The 26,954-nt window shown below is 37.2% G+C and overlaps 1 protein-coding gene across 11 annotated transcripts in view; it reads right to left on the bottom strand.

Annotated features, from left to right (window-relative positions):
• Positions 1 to 26,954, bottom strand: part of PARD3 (par-3 family cell polarity regulator) — a 444,410-nt gene that overhangs the window by 8,272 nt on the left and 409,184 nt on the right. For all 11 annotated transcript variants that reach the window (XM_041487469.1, XM_041487512.1, XM_041487496.1 and 8 more), the window contains one exon: positions 7,201 to 7,321. In XM_041487469.1, the coding sequence (XP_041343403.1) occupies positions 7,201 to 7,321 (121 nt within the window). The remainder of the gene's footprint in view (positions 1 to 7,200; positions 7,322 to 26,954) is intronic.

Raw genomic sequence — 26,954 nt, 5'->3', positions numbered from 1 at the left:
CTGCTGCTCAGTTTAGGTTTATACAGGACAATAAAATGCACCACCTAGAATGCACACACACACACAGGTGGAGAGATGAAGTTACCACAAAAGCCTGCAGTAAAGTGACAGAGGCTCTGAAAGCCATAATGGAGTACGAGTGGACTAAGATCAAAATGTAACTTCAGAGATATTTCTTTTTAATGCACAGAAGAACCAATGGTTCAATAGAGGCAGGAGCTGTCACTCCTGTCTGCCTGCTGTAGTGCGTGGCCAGAATGACAGGATCTGAGGAGTCAGGTCTGGATTCTCTGCAGCTCAGAAAGAATTTCATCTAATGGGCGACATTTATAATTTGATGGATCTAAAGGCAAACATCTCAAATCCATTATCTGATTTACTGAAGGTACACCCTGTTAAACTAAGAGGATTTGCAATACTTAGCTAAACTGAAAAGGACATATATTTAGTCTGAATGTTGTTCACATCTACAATAAGCTGTTCATATAATTGAATCTCTTACCTCATTTCAAGTACCCAAAAATATGTCAATGACACACAAATATCCTCCCTTTGTATGCAACCATATATTCCATATCATAACATATATACACATAGACAGGTACATTCAACCATCTTATTAATGAAAAGGCCTTTCTTTCAAAACTTTTCATTCAAAACCTCAGTGATACCATTGTGAATATCCTTGATATATGGTTATGATGATATAGAGATTTAATATAATCCATTTTGGACCCTTAATTTGCTCAGTAAAAATGCAAATCTCCATACAGTGATATAACTTTTCAATGTGCTGTTGATTAAAGTAACTAAACAAAAATATTTATGTAATAAGTAACTTTGTTCTTCAAAAACTTATTGGTAATTTTGTCTCAGTTCTCATAATATGCTTTTATACACATAAATTTTAATAAAATACATTCCTAAACACACATCTATATAACTATCTAGCCCATTTATGTTAGCATAAAATGGAGAAAATTAAGAAAAAAATGTTGCACTATTTTCAGATCTTTCTACAGAGCAAAAAAACACGTACAAGGAACACACGTAACACAGTAATTATAACACTGATATCAACACAAGGCTAAGTACAATTATAACAACCTGAAACCATCCAACAAAGCTGGCAACAGCTCGGTCCTCACAGAACAGATTGATAAGAACTCTGGCCTTGCTTGCAGTGAGATGTATGACAAGCACTGACCTTTTAAATTAGGATGTGGTCAAGGCCACAATAACAACCAGGGCTGAGTTATACAAATAAATGTATGTTCATGTCTTCCACAATACATTGAAGTGGCAATGATAGTGCATTCAGCATTGTTAAACAACATTTAGCATTTAAGATAGATGAAATTACACAGCTCTCTTCCCAAAGATACATTAATTTAAAACCACGGCTGCAAAGTTTAAAGTTTCCACCTTCTCACTTAATGCAAACATTTTTTTATGTTACAGAGAGTAGCTCTTTAACAGAACATGTAACCCTCGTGCCTCAAGTTGCAGTGACCATTATCAGCAGTCCAGAGCAACATATTTTAGGGACAAATGTCCCTCCTCTCTTTTCCTACCTATCCCAGGGGCTGTCCACACAGTTTCCATCCCTGCACGGTGGCATTTCTGCCCACACAGGGTAGTCCTGTGTGGTGGCAGCAGGGATCCCTCAGGAATGGCACAAATCAAAGCTGAATTACAGAGAGGAGCTCATGGGGCCATGGCTTTTCAGGGGACCCAACGGGTTCAGGTGACAGGAGATCTACCAGTGACAGTGACATGCCTATCTGACAGCCTAGAGCCACAGAACAGGCTGCGAGATGTGCTTGCTCAGACTCATAGGACTCTTTGGGTTGATAAAGAAATAGTTAACAAGGAGATTATTAAAGGACCAACTTAGTATTTTCCCAGCTATTAAAAAAGACCACAATTTTATTAAAATAAATGTGGGGTGTTTTTTGGTTTGCTTGTTTGTTTGTTTGTTTGTTTGTTTGTTTTTTGGGGTTTTTTTTTTTTTTTTTCAGATTAAGCTCTGTGTTTAACCAAGAAGTTTCAAGTTCATCTGGGAACCTGGCAGGCAAAAGGCCCCCCCAAAAGTCTGTGGTTCTCATAGTGCAGCACTAATTAGAAATAGATAAGATTAAATGACCTTGCCTGCTTTATGTGTAAATGTTCTTGGCACAGATGACAGACAATCCAGTAACTGTGTATATCAAAATTCAAAATGATAAAAAACATTCAGTGTCTCTGGGAGATGTCCTTGAAAACTATTTTTACTTCCATCTTTGTGTTTATGTTGCTATGGTGAACAGAACATATAGCAGCATGTCTTTTAAAAATTGCCAACAGGTGCAGGTATTAACTCAAACAACATGTAATAAGAAAATCCCATCCCTTTCTGTGCCTTTCTATGGTGTACATGTAGGAAGCTGAGCAGAATAAGGAGCTGTATAATGAGTTCTGTATAAGGAGCAGCAGAAGGAAAATCTTCACTATGGCAGAAACAAACCACTAAGCCCTGAAATTCTGCTTGAGGTATTTATGCTCACTGTATGCCTGTGAGGTATAAATATTTTTTTATTAACTAAAACGACTTAATTTAATTTTAAAATCTTATATCTCTTTGTTTTTTATTTCAAATATATCAGTAGATTAAAGCTAGTGGGTAAAAAAAAGGTTAAAAATAAAAAAAATGTTAAAGTTAGAGCTTAAACTGTAGCAAAAAATGCTAGTGTTTTATTAAATCCTTTGCAGATTTAAAATGGATATTAACTACACAGGAAAAGAGAAATTACCTGTGGACACACTTTCCTAAAAGTTATTATAATAATTTTGGTTTCCTCTCTGAAAGATATTGTGGGATATGAGAAACTGCAATTTAGCTTCTAAGGTTTTTGTCTACTGCAATACTCTGTTAGATATTGCCTAATATCTTGCATAAAATATCCTAAAATAGATGCTTGAAATGGATTAATAATAGAAAGAATTATTACAGTACTTCTCTTACTCATTAATGTGTTGAGTAATTCTACATAATTTGATATAAACTTTACCATGTTTACATTGAATAAAGTCTGTTATTCACTTTTTCAGGTAATATTAATATGCTGTGGTCAAAGTTATAGCAATAGAAATGTTTCCTAAAGAATTTTAGACTATTTAAAATTTAGTATGGCTTTGAGAAGGTCAAGGACTTGACTACAGGGATAAGAAATAAATATATTAAACAGAAAAAAAGGATTTTTTTTCTATAGAGACAAGTCCTACACACCAACAAACAGCAGAAAACACCCAAGCAGAAAAAAAACCCCAGCCCTTCTGAGCCTTTAGTTAACAGGCCATATATAAATATATTATTAGGACTCCTGGAGTCTTTCCTATATGAAAATCATGTAATTATTTATTTTTCACAAATTTGTGCATGTAATTAAAGCTATACTCAGCCAAGTCAGGTAGTGTATATATTATGACCCAGTTAGCTGTTATCTTTAGAAAATCAAGCATATTTTTATTTGACTCCTAAATATTTAAAGTACGTTTTGCTGAGCTGCTCTCTCAACAGCAGATTTTTCCTGTCATTCAAACAGATCCAGGATGACTGGAGATGAATGTATTTGTGAATGGAATTTGCCACCTCCCATTTTCAGCACCAATTATTGTATTGAATATGATGAAATAAAGCACCAACTTTTGTCCCTCAAGCATCTTTGTGGGCTTTTTTGGATCACTGATGTGCTTCCAGAAACAGGACTGGCAAGCAGCTGTAGTGTTTTCCATGGATTTAAAATGCTTTTTTTTAAATTGGATTGTTCACTTCCATGGCATTTAGGGCTACAGAGCTGTGGTTTTGTTATTGAAGGGGTGGGTGTGTCTGTTAATCAAGATGTGACTAGGCAAAAATACAAGATGTGAAACAAATTACAACAAAGTCCCCCAAAGTCTGGAACTGGTACAAGGTAAGCCTCAGCAGACCTAACAAAATCCAGAAAAGCACAGAAAACAGAGGCTCAGCTTTGGTACGAAACAGAAAAATCAGCCCCCAAAGAATCCTCATTAGTATTAAAGTGCCATAGCAACATCAAGGGCCTTAAATATTACCAGACACACTGTAATTCCATGCAATTCTGCATGTCCAGATACACATTTCTGCACTTTGACTGGAATTAACACCAGCAGGATTAAAATGGATTAATTAAATTTTATGTTATTTTTATCTTTTTTTTTCCCATGCAACATCAGGCCTATAGTATTGCCCTTGAAAGCCTCTTGTACCTCACTTTTTGAAATACAAACACATAAAAAGCGCCACATAAAAGAAAAGAAAGAAAAGCTATGATGCCTGAGAAAGTCATCCTAAAATAAACAAATACAAAAATCCTTTCCATAATGCTTTGACTCAGCTTACAGACCGGTGAATTTTAGAGAAGGCTCGATGTTGCAACATTTAGGCAGTTATTTAAACCCTAACAGTGTGTCATTCAAATGGCCTTGAGCAGAAATGTTATGCTGCTTAATAGACAGTGCCATCTCATTCCAGCACTATCACTTTTTGTGTCTGTTACGCTGCCTGGTGCTGTTGAACTCGACGCAGGCAGTCAAGTACTTTGTTTACTGCCAGGACAAACACGGTGGGGCAAAACGTCCAGTGCTGTTGCATTGCTCAGCTACAGAGAAATGACCTTCACCTGATGGGCCTCCGCAGGAAGGGATGGGCCAGGCACCCACAGGTACCACTCAGAACCAGCTGTGCTCCATGGAATGAGAGCTGCCTCCCACCTAGGGAGGAGACTGAAGGTATCTGTCACAGGTAAATGGACTCCTGTGTCACAGGCCATTAATAATCTGGGAGGAATTGGAGTTGGTGAGGTTTACAGGACCATTTTTATAATATATTAGTGGGTTTCTGAGGCATTGAGCTCCTCTGAACATCCTCAGAGCTGCCAGATTTCCATCAGCATCCATTACTTCCACTGCAAACCCCATGTTCATTTATACTTCCAACGGTCTCCCATCACATCAGCACTCCATTCCCTATCCTCAACCATCCCATCAGCTCTGTAATGAGAAATGCAAACTACTTATCACCTCGTAGCACACACTTCTCCAAGGATGGGTTTTTCCTCTCTTTCTATCCAAACCAGGTCAGAGTTGGCTGCTGTCTTGTGGCTCAGAGGCTTTTCTGTATGCAAAGCCTTTTGTTTATGCAGGCTGCACAACCCATCTCCCTCAGGTGAAAACACTCTTTTCAACAATGGCCCACGTACAGTTGCACTTTGCACTGCTGTGGTTTGGAACCAACAGCTCACAGATGGAGAAGACTGAAAAGACACTGATGAATGTATCTAAGTATTTTCCTACACGTGTATTGTAAACCAATTCTGCATTTTTTTGGTGTCATCAGTATTTAATAACACATCTGGATCTGTTTTGAGAGGTTGTCTCAAGAAAGTCCATCATTTTAGACTAACATGTTAAAGTAGTACAACACACTCCTTAAAGAACAGGATTATGGCTCTTTAAAACTGAAATGACTGTGAAGTGCTGAAATAGATGAGATCATTGCTTTATCCTTTCCAAGCACTGTGATCTTGAAAGGTTGGAGTACACAATGGAAAAATAAAATTGTAAGTCAAATAGACTTTGGGCAACTTTTTTTTAAAAGTACTTATCTAAAATAAAACATTTGGTCACCTATGTATTTAACAACAGAGCAGCTCCTACAAAAGCAACAATAAGCTTCAGAACTAATATTAATACATTAAGCTGAATTAGTCACTTTGAGCTCATTTGCATGATCTGTAGAAGGGGAGTAAACAGAGAGATACCATTTGTTTGAAAAAGAGAAAATAGAAAGGTCAATGTTCTGACCCAGAATTTAGGAAATTATTCCATTCCTAAGGTAATCAGTCTGTCATCCAAATAATTCCCTTCTCATTCTTTACAAGAACGTATAATAAAAGCCAAGTTGACTGTCTGAAGTTGCTATGGCATTTAGATATACAACAATTTGGCCCACGACCTTCAGTAGTTAAGTTCTCAAGTCTTCAAGAGTGCAAGCTTTTCTCATACACAGTTTTCCCAAGAATGTTGCTGAAATCTCTCATTTGGAAACAAAACAGTAGCTGGTATGGGTAACAGAAGGTACCAACTACACCCAGCCCCTACCTACCCCAAATGGCTGAACTGTCCCTGTGATGAGCTAGCACATTACCTTCCCCACCTCAAACTGAAAGCATCTGCTCATAAAAAGAAGTTTATATTATTTATTCCATTTCAGAGGAAGCTAGATGTTTTCTAATACAAGAAAAGAGAAGCCTGTATCTGCTGTTCTCAGTGACTTCATACACAGACATGTGACTCTTTGGCTATTCTCACCTCAGCCTCGTGTGCATGGCAATGCTGAGCAACAATAACTCAAACTCACCACCCTCACCTGCTTCAGAGGAAGCTGTGAGAGATTCTACTGTTGTCATCACACAGTCCCCAGTTTTTTGGGAACACAAACAAGTTGTTCACTGTCTTTACCATGGAATTTTCAACAAAATTACAGTTTTTGCCTCATTTTTAAAGCATCCTAATTTAGGATATGTAATTGATTAAAAGGCAGTACTAATTCATTCAATTATGTTAACCAAGATAAGCACATGTATTTAAATAATTGTATCACATTACTGGATCAGTTTGAACAGGATTTAAAAGATCAATTAGGACATATAACTCAATACAGAACTGTCTCAGCTAATGTAAGTGTCAGAGTGGTACTATTGTAAAGGAGGTTCATCTCTCTTTTACTGTGAAAAGACATAGTTCTACCTTTATGAAAATAACTAGACAGTGATATTGCTTCAGAGAAAATAGCATTTACAAGGTTACATCTTCCATTATTTATTTTTAGTATGTATTTTATTCTGGTTTTCCTTCAAAATTTCAGATCAATAGGTATTGCCTTTGATACTAATCCAAGCAGTAACTCGCAGAGTCAAGGGTCTAACCACGGAGCAAATAATGCTGTCTGCACCCATGACAGATGGCTGTAGAAGCTTAGAACTGAAGTAAACATCAATGAACCAAAAATGGGGATCACAGCAAGGGCAGAAGTATAGAGGCAGAGCACCCTGCCTCCCCTTTGGTCTGCTCCCAACCCGCCCAGGAACAGCAGGAGTCAGCCAAGGATCCCAGCTTTGGCAGGCCCTGCACACTCACCCACGGCTGCTCAAAACTGTACGTGCGTCTCCTGTCCTCCACGTCCTCGTCCTGCTTTGCCTGCTGGAACTCCTGTCGCAGGCGCTGGATCCGGTCGTGATTGCTGGGGGTCGATCTGTTGCTAAAAGAGGAAGGATGGAAATGATCAGTATACTTGGCAACTGCCACCTGTACTGGGACTGCTGCTGTAGTGCAGGACTACAGACATAAAAATAATTTACAAGAATTTAGTCCCAAGATTTTTAGTTTTTTTAAAGATTATAAATGCTGTTTGTCTAATAAAGAAATTTCAGATGTTGCAAGGACAAGACAAATAAGAATGTTCCTAATAATTATCATAAGTTGTTGGCACCTTTTCAGTATATGTCACTCCTAGAGAATGAAGAAGAATTGATATAGTAGTGTCAGACTTAACATAAAGGGAAATTAAAAGTCCTAATGATCTCTGCTACTGAATAAACAAGAAAGATACTTTTATCCGATCAATAAACTGTAGTACTATCCGATCTTTATTCACATCAAATTAATTACAATGTCTGGAGGCTCTACCTATACAAAATTTGGTTATTTTCCCCAATCAATAAGAGCCTGTCATCCCATAGTTCTGTTTTTAACAAGTCTTTTAAATTGATCAGTCTAAAAGCATTAAAAGGCTTGGGGGCCAGTAAAAAGCCATCCATTTGACAGGGCCATAGCAGGAATGGATCTGGGCAGCAGATGAGAGCTGGCTTCACTTGGCCCCACAGACACTGGTGGCTGGGGAGGGCTCAGTCCCAGAGGTACTGATACAAACCAGCACACCCAGAACCTTCAATCCTTCAAAACCATCAATTTCTCCACAATACCCAGTAATCCACACTCCATGGTGCAGGTGTACATGAAACCATGTGCATGTAATGAAATATGCACAGGAATGGCTTATTTCATGGAGAAGGGGGAAAGTGGGTATTTATTAATCTTGTTGACATTTTTCCAGCTGTGCAGCTCCCACCTGACCCTACAACCTTCCTCTTTCAAACATGTTAATGTGGGAACCACAGAAAGCCTGACAAACAAATATGCTATATCAAGACTAACCAGAAGCATTTTAATCTATTCTTGTGGGCTTCTTGTGCCCTGCATTTCATTGTTTATTTCAAAAGAGCTGATGAGGAATGGACATCTATTACTTTGTTTCAAAAGAGAAATCTGCAGAGAGACAATGGAAAGCAATTCCATAGATTTCCTTTCTTAGACACAGGGTACAATAAAACACAGTGAATTTATATCCTGTGTCTTCCTTTGTATGAAAAGAGACAATTGTAGAGTCCATTTGTGACTGTTGTCCATGTCTTTTGGGACTGGTAGGTGCAGGGGATTGGAGGTTGTAGATGTTTGAGACATTACCTCCCACTCTTTTCAGTGCAAATAAATAGAGTTTATCAGTGCTTGGCTGGCCAGACAGAAAAATTAGTATGGTTCTGGCAAAGGCTAATTTTTGAAGTGGTTTGGGTTGATTTATTTTTAAAATTTATTTGAAACCAAAGGCAGAGAAAAGGAAGGAATTTAGAGAAGTGTTTTCTTTCATGCTTTTTAAAAACCCAAATGGGAGCTTTAGGAGATGCTTTATTTGTAGGATAAGTAAATTTCTATGTGCAAATTACCATTTTGAAAAGTACAATTAAAAGAAAGCTTAATTTAGAACAGGTAGAAATGAAACACTGCTACTTTCAAGATTTCCACTTCATTGTAGGTGTGTTGCTAATTTTATTTCCTTAATTCAACTTCATTTTGTGAAACAGCTTATCTCCATTTACAGTTTTATTTTATGTAAATTTATTCCTTATTGTCAAATTCTGCCCAGCTTTACTATACAACCACTTGTTTTTTTCCCATGCATTGCTATGCACCTCACATTTTAAAGGGATTCATCACAACCCAATATAAGACAAGACACTTTTAAATGGTCTGTTGATTTTTAAAACTGTTATTGTTAATCCAACAAACAAGTATTCCACTGCTTTCTATACAGAGAGGTGTTTCCTACATGATAAATGCACTTAAGAAGCAAAAATATAGTAAATATTAAAATTTCAGGCATAAGAATATATTTGAAAGAGAAAAGTAATTGAATTTCTGTGCAAAAGTTACTAGAAAAAATGCCATCCATAGACACCTTGTAGTACTCAAGATGGTGGGTAAACAATCAGGGTTCTGTAATCAAGATTGTTTCAGATTTTAGGGATCACAGTGCAAAAGTGACACTGAAGCAGTTTATCCAATGGCAAACAGAATGTGAACTCCAAAGTACTGCACTACACCTTGTGCACTATACAGGATACACTGCACCAGCCCCAAAATGGTCTGGTGAAAGGGTTATTACAGATCTGAGGGCCTCTGCATATTTTGTTATAGTTATTCATTAAAACAATTACCTTATCAGAGGAATTGCAAGAAAATAAATGCATAGTGTCCATGCCATGAAGCCAAAATGTGTCTTTTCCCAAACAGCAAATGCATGAACTTCACACTCTCTACACTGCAGAGATGAGTAACAAAGGACAAGGAGGATCCTGGGATTTATGATCAACTTGTCTCCAGACTTAAGAACTTATTTTAATGCATAAAAAACCCTTACAAAAAAATGAAAAGAAAAAAGAAGGCAAGCTGATTTAAGAAAAGTTATTCAAACTTATTAAAGGTTTGATAATGGCAGAGAAGATAAATCTTTTAACAAATTTCTATTTTATCTGAAAAGCAAGGGACATGACTCAGATTTAGAAAACTGCAAAAGAAGTGAATTATGAAAAGAACTATTTTACAGAAGAAAAAGGAGCAAAATTAGAAAAAGGAATTTCTGTATCTCCTCAAATTTCTTCAAGCTCAAAAAGTCTCTAAGAAACAGAAATTGAGATCAAGTCAGTGGGTTAATAATAAAAAAATTAAATATTTTTATTTAGAAGAGGAAAAGCCAGACAGCTAAGAAGGCACTAAGATACATTTCTTAAAATATTATTTGAGGGCTTAGACTATATCTTATCTTAGTTTTGCCTCCTTTGGTTTCCATTTTCATTTCAACCTTATTTTGATTCTCCAGGTTAAATTATAGCTGCCTAAATCTTCTCACCACTGAGGGCTTGCACATCTCTGTCCTGGCCTGCCATGCTGTCACCTCTTTTTTTTGGTGCTCTTCTTCATCCAGTTACTCTTATCATCAGCACTTTTTTTGCTGGTTTTTATGTCTCCCACTGCACTCCCTCTGCACTCAGGGAACACTTGGTACACCCACTTGGTATCTCTTTCCACTCACAATTAGTACTTCTAGAAGGGGGAAAATGTAAAAATCATAATCACTAGGGAAAACTGTCACCAATAAAATTTTGGAGTCAGCAGTGCAAACCTAACTTTATTACTTTTCAGATCCCAAGGTGTTCTGCTTCATGTAAAAAATCTTTATGTAAGTCACATCATTATCCCTTGGGGCAGAGCTAAACAAATTACATCCCATGTGAAGTGTCCTTAGCCAATCTAAAGCAAAATAAATTTTGACTTATTGGATGAATTGACCCAAGTAAGATAGGGTCATATCAATAGACTACTAGGATGCAGGCTGCAGGTGATCTTGCTGCTTAAATTCCCATTGTGGGTGTATGGGGCAAGTCCTCAAAAGTTCAATTAAATGTGCCATGTTTTGTTTGAGTCCTTCATTAAAATGCACTGAAAATCTGAAGGCAGATCCATCTCAAAGAATTCAGGACTATTAGCAGGAAGGAAGGAGTTTACCTTGACATCCATCCAAAGTCTATTGAAGAGTTAACCTATGCCAGTTTTAAATTTTTTTGCAAAACTGGAATTACAACTCTCTACAGTAACCACAGCTTGCCCAGACAGCCTTCCCTTATAGCAACTTAATAACAGGATGGCTGTGAATTAACAGAAGTCAATTAGCACCTCCTAGCATCAGATACCAGTGATCTTCTCTCAAAGTGCTCTCAATGTTAAATATTCTTAAAATAAATAAAATTCAAGGAAAGGATTTTAGGGCCAAAGTTTACTTGGGTTGCAAAGCATCTGTGCTTTCTTGTATCACAGCTCTACTTGGCACCCCATTGCCTCCCATCTGCAGATGGCACATTTCACAATCAGTTGTTTTTTGAGTGCTGCTTCAAAACACACCACCAGCAGCACAGGCTAAAAATGCAATGGTAAGCAAGACTTAGATAGGCCAGGGCTGTCATATATTTCCAGGAACAAGCAGTTGCAGCAACGGCCATCAGGGTCTCAGATCATTAAGCAATGTCTCAGTGTGATGTCATGCACTGATGTGCAGAGCTGTATTCCTTTCAAAACAGTCAGATTTTCAGTGTGATAAAGTAGAAGATACAAACATGCCACTGAACAGGGACCACTGAAGCTTTGGGAAAAAAATTTATTGGCCTGAAAAAGCACGGAAAAGGGTCTTAACAACACCACCAGGCAGTTGCAACTTGACTAGAATAACCAAAAGGTTAGTAAACAAACAGTGTTCTTTACACCTTGAAATCTTCTATCACACAGTTGAGCTGCCGGGGCCTCGCCGGCCTGACCGGCTGCTTAGATCTCTGGATAGCAGTAATAAAACACAGATGGGTTCTTATTTGCTTCAAGCTGGCAAATAACTATCACCCATTTGTATGATATAAATTCCTTTTCATTTGAACAGATTACCTGTGTCATGTTAAAAATTAAGGTCTGAATTTGTATCTACCTCTGTTTACACATAGAGAAGAGCAGGAAGCAAATTTATTTCCATCACACTGAGGATTGACAATGCGGCCACGCCATGGTTGGTGGCACACATCCTTACCAAAGTACAGGACTAAGTGAATGCCTACAAAATTGGCCCCTTTCTTCATCACTTGAGCAGGACGAAACAGCCCAACAGAAAGTAGAGTGGTGATAATCTAATATAAAAACTTCTGCTACATTTACTGGAACTCAAGCACCCTCTCTCCACAGTGCTTAACCCCAAGCAGATGGATTTGTCTGTTTCAGATGGCCCTTGAGGGTGAATAAGCAGAAACTGTCAGGTTATTTCAAAAAGTCATGGACATAAAATAAAATGAAAGTGTGCCCTTTACCAGCCTTAAAGTTACCACCACGTCCCAGTGCACAGCCTGCTGGTTTGCTCACTTTAGGCAGATTTGTTAATCATCAGTGACACAGATGACTGTGCCCACAGAGCACAGGGCGATGAGGGCTGAGCAGCAGCACAGTTTGTACTGCCTCCTTCCTGCCACCAGCTTGCCAGAGCAGATTGGTCTTTTCCTATTTTGTTCTGTGGTTTATTTTTTGACATCTAAATGCCACTCCTCAGGCTTAAGTTAGTGTAACCTATTTGGCTGGTCCTCTCCTTCCATCGTGCCCTATATATGGTCCTTTTCTGAGACATCAGAAAATAGAATAGGAAATAGAATGGGAAATAGATTTTTCATGAACACACGGATATTAACACATTCAGACATGGTACACAAACAGGAGTAACCATGAACAGTGATGTATAAAAGAGCTGTTACATGATTACAGAATTGCTACAGTCATCTGAGAAAAAAAATTAGCTGAGCAAGAGATGAAATTTGTTAGACTACAAATGTACCATGGCTGTAACCTGGAAAGAGGCATTAAAAGCCTTATTCCACACTACTTTTGTTTTTCTTAACTGTCAAAGTATTTATTGGGAATAAGGCATAAAAAGGTAGAGGAGAGGTGTTAAAAACCAAAAAATGTATGAATTACAAAACTGCAAATAAAAATAGTTTCTCTGCACTAGCTTCATTAAGTTTTATCAGCTAGTATCTTGGGTTTTTACACTCAAACCACAGGTCATAAATTCACAGTAAATCCCCCATATGTTCACCAAACACCTGAATTAAATTTCTCTTCTAGCTGTAAGAAACAAAATGTGCAGCTCAAATTAATTATGCATGCAAAGTTAGTTTCTAACAAGGGCAGCTTCTTGCATGCTGAAGGGTATACATTCTACCAGACATTTTTTCCCCCAGATCTCTTTCAATTTTGGCTTATTTCTACTGTTCACAGAGTTATAAAACTCATCCTCTTTTGCCATTTCATATTTGCTAAATAAACACCGAGCATTATATATCGTTTAAAGTCAGGAGATTTTAAAGGCAGCTAAATTCAGGGATTGGCTTAATGTGACAGGCAAGATATAGCATGTTACCTGTACACATACATACACACTTCAACATAGTAATTCCATCAAAACAGGATTTAAACTTTAGGATTTATGTCAATATGTATGCATGTGAAATCAGCTCATTGGGAATTTTAGTGTCATTCCAGTTACCTTCACAGTGGAAGTTCATCAACTGCAATACCATGAAGTACATAAGTCTCCAAATGCACTCCCTTTCTTCTTCAGTGAATAAAATTAATTTCCAAATTTTGATATTGTGTTTAGATGATCATTTTACACAATTTCAACAGAGGAAATAATTAAAAATTAAAAAGATACACCTCTTTTCTACAGATTAGAAAGGTAACCTCAAATGCTCAAAATTCAGCACTTGATTCTGATGTGATTGCCATAAACAACGTGGAGAGGTGGGGCTGATGGGGAGGTCACTTCACCACAACAGTCTCTTCAAACTTTCCAGACTAGGTTTTGTAAGGTTTCACTTTGAGTCCCTCTGTGGCCCTTCTGTAGCAGGGCCATCATTTTACAGCCAGTGAAATACGGAGAATGCACCCAAGACCCTTTTTATTGCCACCATCACTCTTCCTTATTAGCCTGTCAGAGCCTGCACACCGGAGACTGAAATCCAGTCTTACTTTTCAGTGGAATTCTTCTACTAAAAGGAAAAGCAGAGATTTTAGGAACTTGCTATAAACATCTGAAAACAGACACTCAGCTACTGGGTTATCACACAGTCTAAGCCTTGCTTTAGAGCTGTTAGATTTTGCAGATATAAGCCAACCCAATTTTCAGCCACACACAACTTGTTACAGGTGTTCTCATAGGGTATTGCACTTTCTGAGGTAGAAAAAAAAAAAACAAAAAGGAAAAGAAAAAAGAGAATGCCACAAAACCTAAAAGAAAATACAAGACATCTCATTGTGAATTACTTATGAGAATGTTAAAGAAATGGCAGAAATACACAGAGAAAGATTTAATAAATCATGAAAAAAAGAAAACTAAAAAAAATACTAGTGATCAAGCAAGGGAGAAATTTGCAGTTTTGATTCCAAATGAAATACAAAATTACTTCAAAATCAGGTGGCGAGAAATGGGCTCTGACCTAAGAATCTTCCTGTCCTAATTGGAACAGACAGTGATGGCTCCAGTGCTGTTAGGGCCGATGAACAGCCACAATTGGACATCGCAGGCTGTTCTGTGCCAATGTGAGAGTTGCCTGGCACAGCAATACAGAGACATTTAACAAAGACCACAGAGAAGAAATCCGCTCCTGGACCTAGCTGGCCATTCCCGTGCCAGCAGAAGGGATCATCCAGAAGATCCCTCGCAGGCTTCAGGCCACGTCAGCCTTTGTTTCCATTTAAGCTAATCCAGCTGCTTTGCCAGAAGCTGCTCAGGGAGAGCTCCCTCTGATCTCCCAGGATGAGACACAGGGGCAGAAAGAGGGGCAGCAGAAGCAGCTAGGGAGCAGTCACTCCTTAAAGCACGGCAGGATTTGCAAAAAGGAACATCTGTCCACAGCCAGCAGCACCTGTGAGGTGTGAATGTTGTGACGTGGGAAGAGCCCAGCTCCCTCCAGCACATCTCACACCACTCAGCTTCTGCTCCGTGCTGACACCGTGCTCTAAAATCTGCTTCAGAGCCCACCTCTAGCCAACAATGCTGGGTCTAGCAACACTGAAAACAGAAAAAAAACCCATTCTGATTGTACCATTTGAAGGACAAAGCAAAAGTGATATTCAAATTATTCAAATTATTCAAACTTCCAAATTTGAAAACAGATTTGGAAAAAAAGGTTTATTTAAATAATGCACCATTGAAAATATAGTGTAAATGGTGAAATATAGCTCTGTTTCAATGCAAAACTTCACTTTAAAAGTATTTAGATCTTGCTTAATGCATTGACATAAGTTATACTGGAAACCCAAAAAATATTTTGTATTGTTTATTTCTCTTTAATTAGAGAAAACACTTAGTAAACAGGTGCCCGGGTGTTGCAACTAACAAATGAAAATAGAACGTTTTTGACTCTTGTGACACTTGCCCTTAATAAAAATGACATTTTGTTTTAAAGTATTCATTAAACTACAGTGTTAAGCAATACATTGCTAGACAAACACTGATCTATGGACTAAGACATCTCCTTAAAATGCCTGAACATTAAAAAAGATAATACATTACAGCAAGTTCACATGTCTTCCCCTGTCCTTACCAGCCTCTAACATAATTATAGTATAATTATTTCTTTACTTTGACAGAGGCTATTGCATTATAAATCTTCAAATAATATTTTGATTGATTTTACATTATATCTTACTTTAACTATAGGCTAATTTCAAACTGCAGAATGTGAAATTTTCCATTAAAAACAAACAAAAATGACTTGGCCTAAGGTTACCAAATCCAGGTGAAAGTTGAGGAGACTCCCTTTGATCAGAGTAGATTGGAAACTATATAAAATACAGAAAATTGTGGGATCATTGTTTTATTTTTCAAACTAGATAAATTTCAATCTGTAAATTAAATCAGAAGTTACTGTTAGGCATTTCATCATTCAGTGCCTGTGCACACAATATGAACCACCCAAGAAAAAAATAAAATCAAAGCTAAGATTGATTACTTGAATTGATGCCTAAATTCACCCGACTGTTGCCTTCTTATGAAGTTTATCACTAAGATTTACACTGATTAGCATAAAAACTAATTAAGATTTTTAAATTAAATATTATATGCATATGGAGAGTAGAAACAAATCTCAGTATTATACCTTGAAAAACAAATTATTTCTGGATAAATCCTTTCAGCATTGTACTTTAAAAATGAAGATTTTAGTAAATAAATGTTTTAATCATGCTTTACCACACACTGTCTTGATTGACTTTAAAACTATAAATTGCTGTGAAATTACAGTTGTATTAAAAAAATAATCAATTCCACATAAGGACAGAAAAAAACCAGCAATTACCTTTTATTCAAAAATTCACTTAGTTATTTAGTGAGTTAGGTGGAACTAAACTTTTACTACTTGAGACATTTTCAAGTTATTTCACTTATTTTTCCTCCTGGAAATGTTAAATATGCCTTTTCCTCAGGAATTCTCTTTCAGATGTATTTTGCAGGATGCCCAATAATTGCTGATGGTCTTGCTATGCTCTGAAACACTGGATTAGAAATCCTGAATTATACTATTTCATGCCATTGGGCTGTTTAGTCTCAACATAAGTGCAGATTTCAGAAACCCAAAAGCATGTATCTCTCATACTGCAGACAAAATACAACATTTACTTGTAACACCACTTCAATATTTTGCCAAGATAATTAGCCTGATAAAAGTTATAATAAAGCTAATTTATTTACCTGGAGAAGGTAAGATATGATTTTTTTGCAACCAACTGTAATAATTTAAAAGGCAAGTGTGCAGTTCAAACTACTCACCTGGACCCTTTCTATGGGAAATACAGAGAAATAAGTTATTCCAGAGGGCAATCACAGTACTTGTCTTTGGATGCAATTGTTACTCTCAAGAGCTCATTACTTTTTTCACTGACAAAGAAGAGTAAAGGAACAAGCTCAGGATAGTTTTAGACAATTATATTATGGCAGATGAATCCACTCTAGATGGCTAAATTGTGCTCAAGATAGGTGGAAAATGAATCATCCTAAGAAATCTGGTACTAGGAATGCCTGGTAGGAGGTGATGGTCAATGGGCATAGCAGTATAACACTTTAATCTTTCGGCAGAAAAACTCATTAGAACAAAATCAAGTTGCTCATCCTCTCTGTGTTTGCATTCACATAACCACATATGGGCAAAAGCCTTTTTTAAAGTCCTGTATAAAGTTCATACAATAAACAGATCTCACTTACTTCAGTATAATTTTAAGGGTTCTTTAGAAAGTACACTATGCTACTGTTTATAATTCTCTATTATGAAAAAAATAAAAGTCTTAAATTTCTTCGTTTCTGAAGCATATAGAAGTGTAGAGGAATGCCTGAGATAAGCCAAGGACTGCAACACAACAGTTTTTTTGGTCAAGGACTCATCAGTGTGATTAATTTGTATCTCAACTTTTACATAACTTCAGTAAATGCTATGCAAATGCTATAAGGTTTTCTTGGGTAACATAATTGCCATATGCTTTTTAGTAAACAGGAAGAAATGAAACATACATAGTAAGTAATTCCACTTAGCACATCAAATTTATTTTGCATGATATTGGCAGTACGTTACAAAGTTACAATAGTATTATTTCTCGTTGTTATTCTTGTAGTCTTAGGTTGATAACGTTTCATTTTGACACCATAATGGTGTCTCTGGGGATTTTGATGACAATGTGTTTTGACATCCTGTTAAAAATATATCCAAACTGATATCACTTTATTTTGTCATCATTACCTAGCTGGATTTCTAAGATACTGCTTTTTTCTGACATCTTTAATCAGAAAGATTTCAGTCCAAGTGGCAAGTGCCAAAAAAAAGTTTTGCAGATATCAAACATGACTGTGCAGCACAAACTACTGCTGCTCAAACTTGCAGTGGCCACATACCCCAAAATGTAACAGACTAATCACACAGTCCAGGGCCTCAGATCATAAGACATGAAAATGCCTTTTCTTCTACAGCATGATAATAAATATAATAAATTGTACTGTAATTCTATTTCAGACACTTGAGGCAGGAGGCCCAGCAGCACAAACGCTGCTGTAAAGCAGAACCTTCTGCTGCCGTTGGAGCGTCTGACGTGCACTCGCTTCATGGGTCCCGGTATAGAAACCAGAAATATTTCCTGAACGCTATTAAAAAAGTGAGATTTCTAATTCGTGAGCTTTGCTGAAATGGAAATTGCTACATATGTGATTCTAACTAAAGAACAGCAATGCCAGTTCCTGTACAGACCTCTAAAATGCATTTCTGGGCTTGAGCTTTGGCTAGCGCAAACCTGTCCAGACCCGCTGAATCCAACAGAGCTTTCAGAATTTATGGACATGTGAAGGTCTGACCAAGGTTTTGGGGGGAGAAATAAGGAATCATTTTCAGCCCTAAGCTTCTTGTTACCAGTAGGAAATTCAGGGATTAATTCTGAAACAATTTGCTATTGAAATTACCTGGTAAGCTGTCCCTGGCTGCCAGAAAGATGCACATCATACCAATTGGAATATGTCCACTTACAGCTATATCACTCAGTTTCTTCTTTTTGTTATTTACTGTTTCTTCATTCTTTCTCTACAATGAATTACAGAGCAACTCCAGGGAAATCAACACATTACATGTACTGAGAAGTATATTTATTCAGCACAGCAGCTCAACTTCTACTTACTAAAATGATTGCTGATAAAATCTCGAATTTTAAGCATTAATGCATAAGATTTTACTGCCATTCAAATCTGATCAAAGAGATTAAAGAACTTTTTCTTTTCCCCACACTCTCCTAAACCATAATACTTAACAGAAATTGCTTGTATTATCTTATTTCAGAGAGCAGACTAGAACTGAGACAATCCCTTGATCCCAGTTCATGAATAAAGCATTTAATGGACTGCACTTGTCAAAGGACACACTAAGCATTTGATCTATACAGTAAACAAATATCTATGAAAAGCAACCCCCCAAAATAAAACAAAACAAAAAAAATTGCCATTGCAACTCATTATTTAAGATATTTTCCTTCCTTCCTCTCTTATTTCAGGATTAAGAGTCTGAAGGCATTGATGGGATGACAGACTCACATTGAGATAAAAACAGAGTTTTTCAAACAACTGTTGGCAACAATTTATATTCCATGGAAATAGCTAATCAGGCCACCTATAATTCATATACAACCACTCTCCAATAGAAGGAATTAATTGTTACAACACCAGAAAATGTATAAATATTGAAGAAGTGACAGAAGGCTAAGTTGTACCCTGACATTCCAACACTCTCCACAATTTTAAGAGTTTTCTTTGGGTATTTCCAGCAAAGGAGAGCTTCTGTCAGCAGAAGAAAGTTAGACTACAGAACTGTGAGCCTACATAACTATGAACTCAAATGACCTGAAGAATTTGACACATACCTACAAAATGCTCTTTCATGCTCTCAGAAGACAAGATAAAATATTATAAGCAAGTAACTGTAGCTATTACCATAAGCAATACTGCACAGCCAGTTCCATTTAATGCAAATTATAGACTTGTTTCTACTGGCATCGACCATTCCTCACTAGGCAAAATCCTATAGGCTGAAATGTCTGAGAGGCACATATACAAGACTATGTCAATTTTAACAAATATATTTATTTTAAAAAGATATAAAAACTACCACATTTTTTCTACCTCAATTTTAAAACTCAGTGCAGCTTCTTCAATTATCTTAAAAATAAGAATTGCTATTAATTTCTTAAAAATCTTTTTCAATACAATGAGGCTTATTAATGCAATGAGCTGTTAAATGACAGACTAATGAAACATCAGCACAAAACTGCATTGGTATTTAAGATTAATTTTGGAAATAAGCTCATGATGTAGTACTGACTTTGTAATTCAAAGGTAACAGGTCACACTATTTTTTTTCACGTGTGACTGCCATGATCCTGTAAAGAGAGAAGCAGTACCAGACATTGTACATCATTTGTGTAAGCTCCAGCCTTCTTTATAAATTACTTTTCCCATAAAAATGGTAAGAGAAACTCCATGAGTATCTACTGGAATTTTCAAAAAGAACTAAGGCAAGACATAGCTTCCAGAGAGCAGTTTATGTTGCTATGCTGCTAACTCAGATTAAGTTCTGCTCCCACGAATTTTCCCATTTGAGCTACACAGTAATTTGCTTTCCAGGGAAACCAAAACCAGGAATTAGAGTCTATGGAAGGAAAGAATGATAAACATCCTTAGTAAGCAAGACCCACAAAGATCTGATATTGCTGCACTTCTGCTATTTACTTTTTATTATTTTTGCCAGATTTCTGCATCATTAGGCATTACTCAAATAGCAGGACCCCCATCTGCAGCAGACACTGCACAGACTGCCTACAACCAGACCTTAGCCAAAGATTTCACAGTTTAAGAACAGATTTGCTCTTGCACAATGGAGGCACACAGACATTTGTGAAATGTTCCTTTCCCCCAGAACAAATGCATGCAGTGAGGGCTCAGCTTAGTGACTGACTGACTGCAAAAGGAGCCAAGCTATACAGGACTACCCTGGAGACACCTAAAACCAGATGGATGAGATATTAGAGCAGGCTGCTGAAGTCAGAGTATCTGAATGAGAACTTAGTAATGAGACCTGAAGAAATTCTGTGGGATTTAGGTATCATCCAAACTAATGGAGAGGGCCACGTCGAAGTTGCTCACTAGGTCAGGAGCTGACTAGCACACAAGATGGTGATGGCATCTACCCTGACCATGAAAAGGGCTGGCAGAAAAAACTGTGAGTGAGGTAACTACAAACTCATTTTTCCTATGTTGAAGTTGAATAGATACTTTTTATAATCCATCATGATGGATAAAAAGGAGAATCCTGAGTGAGACAGTTCAACCCTCCCTGTCTTCACAGTAGGCAATATTTCAAAAGTAAGGCAATACCTACACCCCTACACACATGGGAAGGGAGGTCAAGGAAGTCACAGCACCTGGGGAATTGACTTTGTTTGCATCATTTTTAATACCACTCTGATTAAGAGACAATATAGAAGCATAAACAACTCCCAGAAACCATTCCAGCCATTTTTAAAATCAAATTATACTTCTCTTTGTTGTGTACAGCTAAATGCTTCTTTTCAAGCTGTAAAACATGGTACTGAGAGAACAATACAATACAATGAGCTCTTTAGCTCATGGTACTTAAAACAAACCAAATGGCATGTCATATTGTAGCTATGGCTATATTACTAGTGATCAATTCCTGTTTCACTTTTCCAGTTACACCACTCCTAGTAAATTACTTGCACTTGATATAGACCAGGCATAAAATGAGCAGAAAACAAAACTTTGGCCATTTTAATTTAAATTCTCCTAATGGCAGGTCAAATTTATGTGAACTCCTTGGTGAATTGGTTCCTTTATTAGTACCCAGTTTAATTCAAATCAGAGTCTTCTACAGCAGATTAATTAAATATTAATCAAAAGTCCAGAGCAGACTAAGCTTCTGTTCCATTAACCTAAATGTGACTCGACACAGAACCACAATGCCTTTTCTTCCCCATGCTCTATTTTAAAGAAGGCTTTTAGTTTTTTTCCTGTTATGGTGCAACTCCTTGTAAATGCAGACATGCTGTTTGCAAAGCATGTTTAAAGGTTGTGATTCTTTTTTCCTTTTCCAATTAAAGCTGCTCTTAATCACAATTATGTTTTCAAGAAACAATTAACAGAAGTCAAATTTTTTTCCATCAATATATTTAAGAGATGTACAGTGTATACCCTCTATTACCACTGGTGTCACTGAACTAATTATGTGATGTTAAGGTTCACCTTCTTGGGTATAAATTTTGGGTTGAGTTGACACTAAAAAGAAACATCAATTTATTAGGAGATAAAACTTGTTCCACAGTAATGGAACAGCTGTGTATATAAATTTATTGCAGCTTAATGTTCTCACACATAAAGCAATTAGAGCTTTCTGACAGACAGACTTGCTAAGTATAGTGTGGAGCATATAGTAATATGCAGTTACAGGCACAACATACTTAAGAGTGATCATATATATTCTGTAGAGTAATATCAATTTCTCAAGCCTTCCAACCCTAGATGTGTCCTTAATTAACATAAACGTAGGCTTATAACCATGTGAAATTTCCCTTTTATGAGGAGGAACCTTTTCATGCGTGTCACTTTATTCATAGACACCTCTTGTGCTTAATTTGCCTTCTCCTTCTGCAGGAATAGATACAGCCTAGGAGTGGTTCCCTCAGGTGGGCTTAATTGTTTCAAGGCAATAATGCCGTCATGAGACTGCTTAAAAAAGATCCAAAAGTAAAACCATATACATGGTGTTTGGATAAGTACTTTTATTTCTGGAGCCATAAAATATGAACTCATGGAACAAGCTGTGTTCATCTAGCATCATTTCCTCTCATCATCTGCTCCCAACTAGCTGTAGTTGCCTTCAAATAGATTCCAGGATATTTTTCCTTCCTGTCTTTCCTATAGGACAATTATATTTAACTTAAGCTAAGGATTGTGGTTTTAAGGATATTGATCCGCAAGACTAGCAATGGAAACTGAGCATTATGGAGCAGTTGTGTTCCCAACTAATGGTATTTGATACATTTTGTAGCATATTGGAAGCCTGAGAAATATTAGATCTTGGACAAAGATACATGGGTAAATTGAGATTATAATCTTCCAGCTGATGGACTAAGTGGTTAGACTAAATGGAGTTTTTCAAAAGCCAGTCCTGAAAAAAAATCAGAATTTTACTATGTGTAGGGGTACAGACATGCTGGTTTCTACAGGATCAAATTAAGTGACAGGGAGATTATTACCATAAAATAATTACCTGATTTTGTTAGGCTAAGATTCTCAAAACTGCCTAAGACAACTGCAGTGTTGTCTATTTCTTTGAACTTATATTGAAGTTCTGGTCTCTGAGCAGAATGTTCCTGTCCCGACCTTTGAGCCACAAAGCACTTATGAAATTACAGTTATCCAAATCAAAGAGCTGAATGAAACATCATGTTATTTCCTCTTCATTTTCTATTCTTTTCTTCAAATGGGTTTGCTTTCAGGAAGATCAGTGCCCTGATCCCTCTGTGAGCTCCATCACAATCAGGGACACAATGTGGGGCAGAGGAAAAGGCAGGGGTATGGCTTTTTCATGGAAATTTGTCCCTAGGGTGTCCTGCACTCACTGTGTATCAACACAAGAGGTATCTAGATCCTCAGGCAGCCTTAAGGAAACCAGGGTAAGGTAGAAGAGGAACCTAAGAAAGTACCTCTGCAATTAGAGTCTGGAAATCCTTTTCGTCACATGAGGAAGACAAATCAGTGGTGAGATGCTCAGAGTCCTTCTCAAATTGAAACATTAAGAGCTAAAACAAAAAATTATGAACAAAGAAGATAAGCAGGCATTTACTTTGTACCCATTTTATAGCTCAAAGAGACATGGTTATCCTCTGCCAAAACAGCAGCATGAAGCCCTCTCTAAAAAGAGGGAAACTGCCCAACAATACAGGTGACAACTTGAGCTTTGATGATGTTGCTATCATTAGCCCATCAGAAATGCATAAGTGGTGCCAAGACACCCAGCATTTTCATTTCACTGTCTTTTCTGCTTTTGTCTTTGAGATATGACATGGGTCAGTGAATCTGAGCACAGTGCATAAGCCAGGAATTCTTAACTCTCACCACTTTGGAAAAGGTATTCTTAACCTGTCTCTGCTGCAGGTGCAGGAAACACTATCTGAAAAATTCAACAATATTTAACTTCAGTGGAGAACTGATCTAAAGACTAGCGCTACTGGAAGAATCTTGAAGATAAAAAATGTCAACAACCTAACAAATTATTCTCCATTTTTTGGTATCTTTGCAGCATTCTAATTGAGGGTAACTGGCAAGTAAAAAAACGTTATTTTTAGTATTGTTGTTACAAACAAAATTTGAGCTACTACTGAAATTTAAATCCCCTATAAAAAGACTCTTCCCAGTAATTAAACATTTCTGCAGTTCCGGACTATTTTGTTCAGGGAATAATTTATTCTTAACAAACTTGAAAAGAACACCCTATCTCCTATTTCTTTCATGATATACTTAAAGCCTAAATTATGAAGCAGTGGTGGGGTTTTTTGCCGTTTCTCTTTTTTTTGGAAAACCATCACCTATCCACCACACTAAATAGATTCCTTTCCACTGTGCTGACAGCTGTTTCCCAGGTAACCAACCTAGCTAGAAGTTGACTTCAAGCAGTGCAGGGGAACCAGTACTCACATCCCTTCATTTACATGTTTCGAGGAGCCCTTTCTAACAGCTGCAGTGTCCCCAGTGCCCCCAGCAGTCAACAGGGGCTGGGAGTATCCAGGAAGTAATTGAATAAAGCTCATCAGCAGTCAAAAAATACCAGCTAAGGGCAATTTTATATACAGAACAGTAAATGCCATTGGCAGTTGGAAATTAAAACTATCCTCAGTGGTAAACCAGCAGGATTAGACTTCACACGAGCTGTCACTTTTCACGGGCTCTGCCTGATTCTTCCCTTCTCCATAAGGGAACTGGGAGAAAAGCGGCAGGCGTTCTGCTGCTTCCTTCTATAATCAGGAGTCATTGTCCCCCCAACTCCTGAAAGCAACTGTTTAATACACCTTATTTCAGAAATCAGATTTCATCTGTGGTCAGCCAGCATTCTTCTGGATTTCATGGTGATTGAAGTACATGTAATTCCAGTAATTTTTGTCCAACTGTACTTTACTGCTGTGTATTAATTGAAAACTGAATTACTCTGCAAGGCACTGGCTACATTTGAAAGTATCTGTTACACTTCTCTGTTGTTCTAGTTCAGGCACTTACTTTTTAGATCCACAGCATCTGATGCTGCAGGTAGAGAGCTGACAGAAAGATTATATATTGAACAACTGAACAGTGCACTAGAGGAGCAGGATTTACCCTATAAGCATACAGGTTGTTTTGGTTTGTTCCCTAAGATAATGAAAAAGCTTTGGGAAATTCAGTGCCAGATGTAGGTGGGTAGTATTGCTGATCAGTCAGTTCCTAATAATGCTTGTTAAGGAAACCCTACTGAGCTTAGGTAGGTTTATTTTTATGAAGAGAGGAATACACTTCTTTCAATTCCCCCACCCCCACAGAGACTCCTCTTTTATTATGCTGGAGTATGGAGTTACAGATCCCACAAATGGGATGATCTCAACAATTATGTAGGAAATGCACAATGCCATACATGAATGAGCATATGAACACCTGGCCTGTCACATGAAGACAGCTGAAAGTCTTGAACAATTATTGCGCTCTGTTTTAAAATAAAATCAGGCTTTGGTGTGTGGAACACAAAGTTATTTGCTCACATTGTGCTCAACTGTTCAGATATTCAGTCATCCAAGAATTTCCTATTCACAATTTCATTTCAGACACTGCTTTTTTTCCAATGTTAACACAATGGTCCCTTACAGTTAGCTGCAATTTTATTTTCTTGTTCTCCTAGTAGTTTGGATTTGACTGCTGTCCAAATAGACCTGCTTTGAAAATTGACATTGTCTTCTCCCTTTAATATTCCATGAAAGACGGACCACTTTGCACAGTAAAACAAATGTCATCACAGCTATTCTAGTTTCATCTAGAAAGACTCAATGATGCCTCTTATCTAAATAAGCATATCTAGCAAATAATCTACCACGCTCTCAAATTCCTGCTTTGCCACAAGCTCTGAGGTCAGACCTCCTCAGCCGGGGTCCAAGAAGCAAACAGTGATGAATGGAACCAGCCTGCTTCGTGGTTCCTTAGTGCCTGTGGTTGGAAATACACCAGGACACCCCGAAGCTGGCTTGTTTCCCTGTGGGACACAGTGAGCCTCTGTGAGACAGTCACTGCCACCCTGGAGCAGCACAAACAGGAGCAGCAACTGGAAGAGAGTAAGAGAAATTCTTTCTTCTTTATGTCCTCACATGGGCATGGAAGAGGGCAGAATACTATGTATTTCAGTACTGTCCCACAGTTTCTCATCCAACATCTATTATGTTGGTTTTAATAATTTCGGGGAACTTCTTTGCACAATCTAATCAAGTTTCTTAAAATGACATTGTTAACAACAGATCATATTGAGGGCTACACATACCATTTTCCTAAAGACAATAGTTTTAATATATTTCCTGCCTTGGAAATATGCACTGGAGGTTGCTGATTTCTAAGACCAGTTAAGATTTGGAATTTCTATGAGGTACAAAATTCAGACTCAGGTAAAAAGTCAAATACTAAATTCTTCCATAAAAGAAGCAGCTTGGAAAAAGCTAGGATGCAGAAATGGTGGAAAACATGTTAAATTATCTACCAAAATGAAATACTTCATTATTCCTTAAATCATAACATTCATTTTAATTCACCTGAACTGTACATGTTCCATTTGAGATCACTTCAAGAAACTCCTGTACTGCTCCCAAATTGCTACAGGCTCTCATGGACTGCAATTGAAGTGGTTTATGCAGCTATTCTCCAATACTGGATTTTTCAGCATAAAGAGGTATTTCATGAGGTACACCACAAAAATTCAAGCAGAAATAAGAATATGCTGCCTTATAAGAGATAACATTCAATAATAACTTGCCACAGAAGACCATATCCATGCTACATGGTGGCATGGACATGAAAAAAAAAAATTAAACACATTAAAATATTCTATCATGGATTGAATTGCCTGATCTCCAATTATGTGTTAGAATTACACCTTCATAATGAAATATTTTTAATACATAAAAATTGAAACCTATATTTTACGACGTTCCAGTGGTTTACTAAACTTTGCTCATCAACAAATTATATCACAAAATAATTAAGTTTTAAATTAAAGAAAAACATTGTGAGAAATAAAAACAAATTGTTTATTTCTTATTTGTACAACTCCATGGAAGCCATATAAAAATCCACTGGAAAAGCATCCACT

Source organism: Pyrgilauda ruficollis, unplaced genomic scaffold (assembly GCF_017590135.1).
Source record: "Pyrgilauda ruficollis isolate IOZ18807 unplaced genomic scaffold, ASM1759013v1 scaffold12, whole genome shotgun sequence".
Classification (NCBI taxonomy): Eukaryota; Metazoa; Chordata; class Aves; order Passeriformes; family Passeridae; genus Pyrgilauda; species Pyrgilauda ruficollis.
This window is presented reverse-complemented; position numbering and strand designations above follow the sequence as displayed.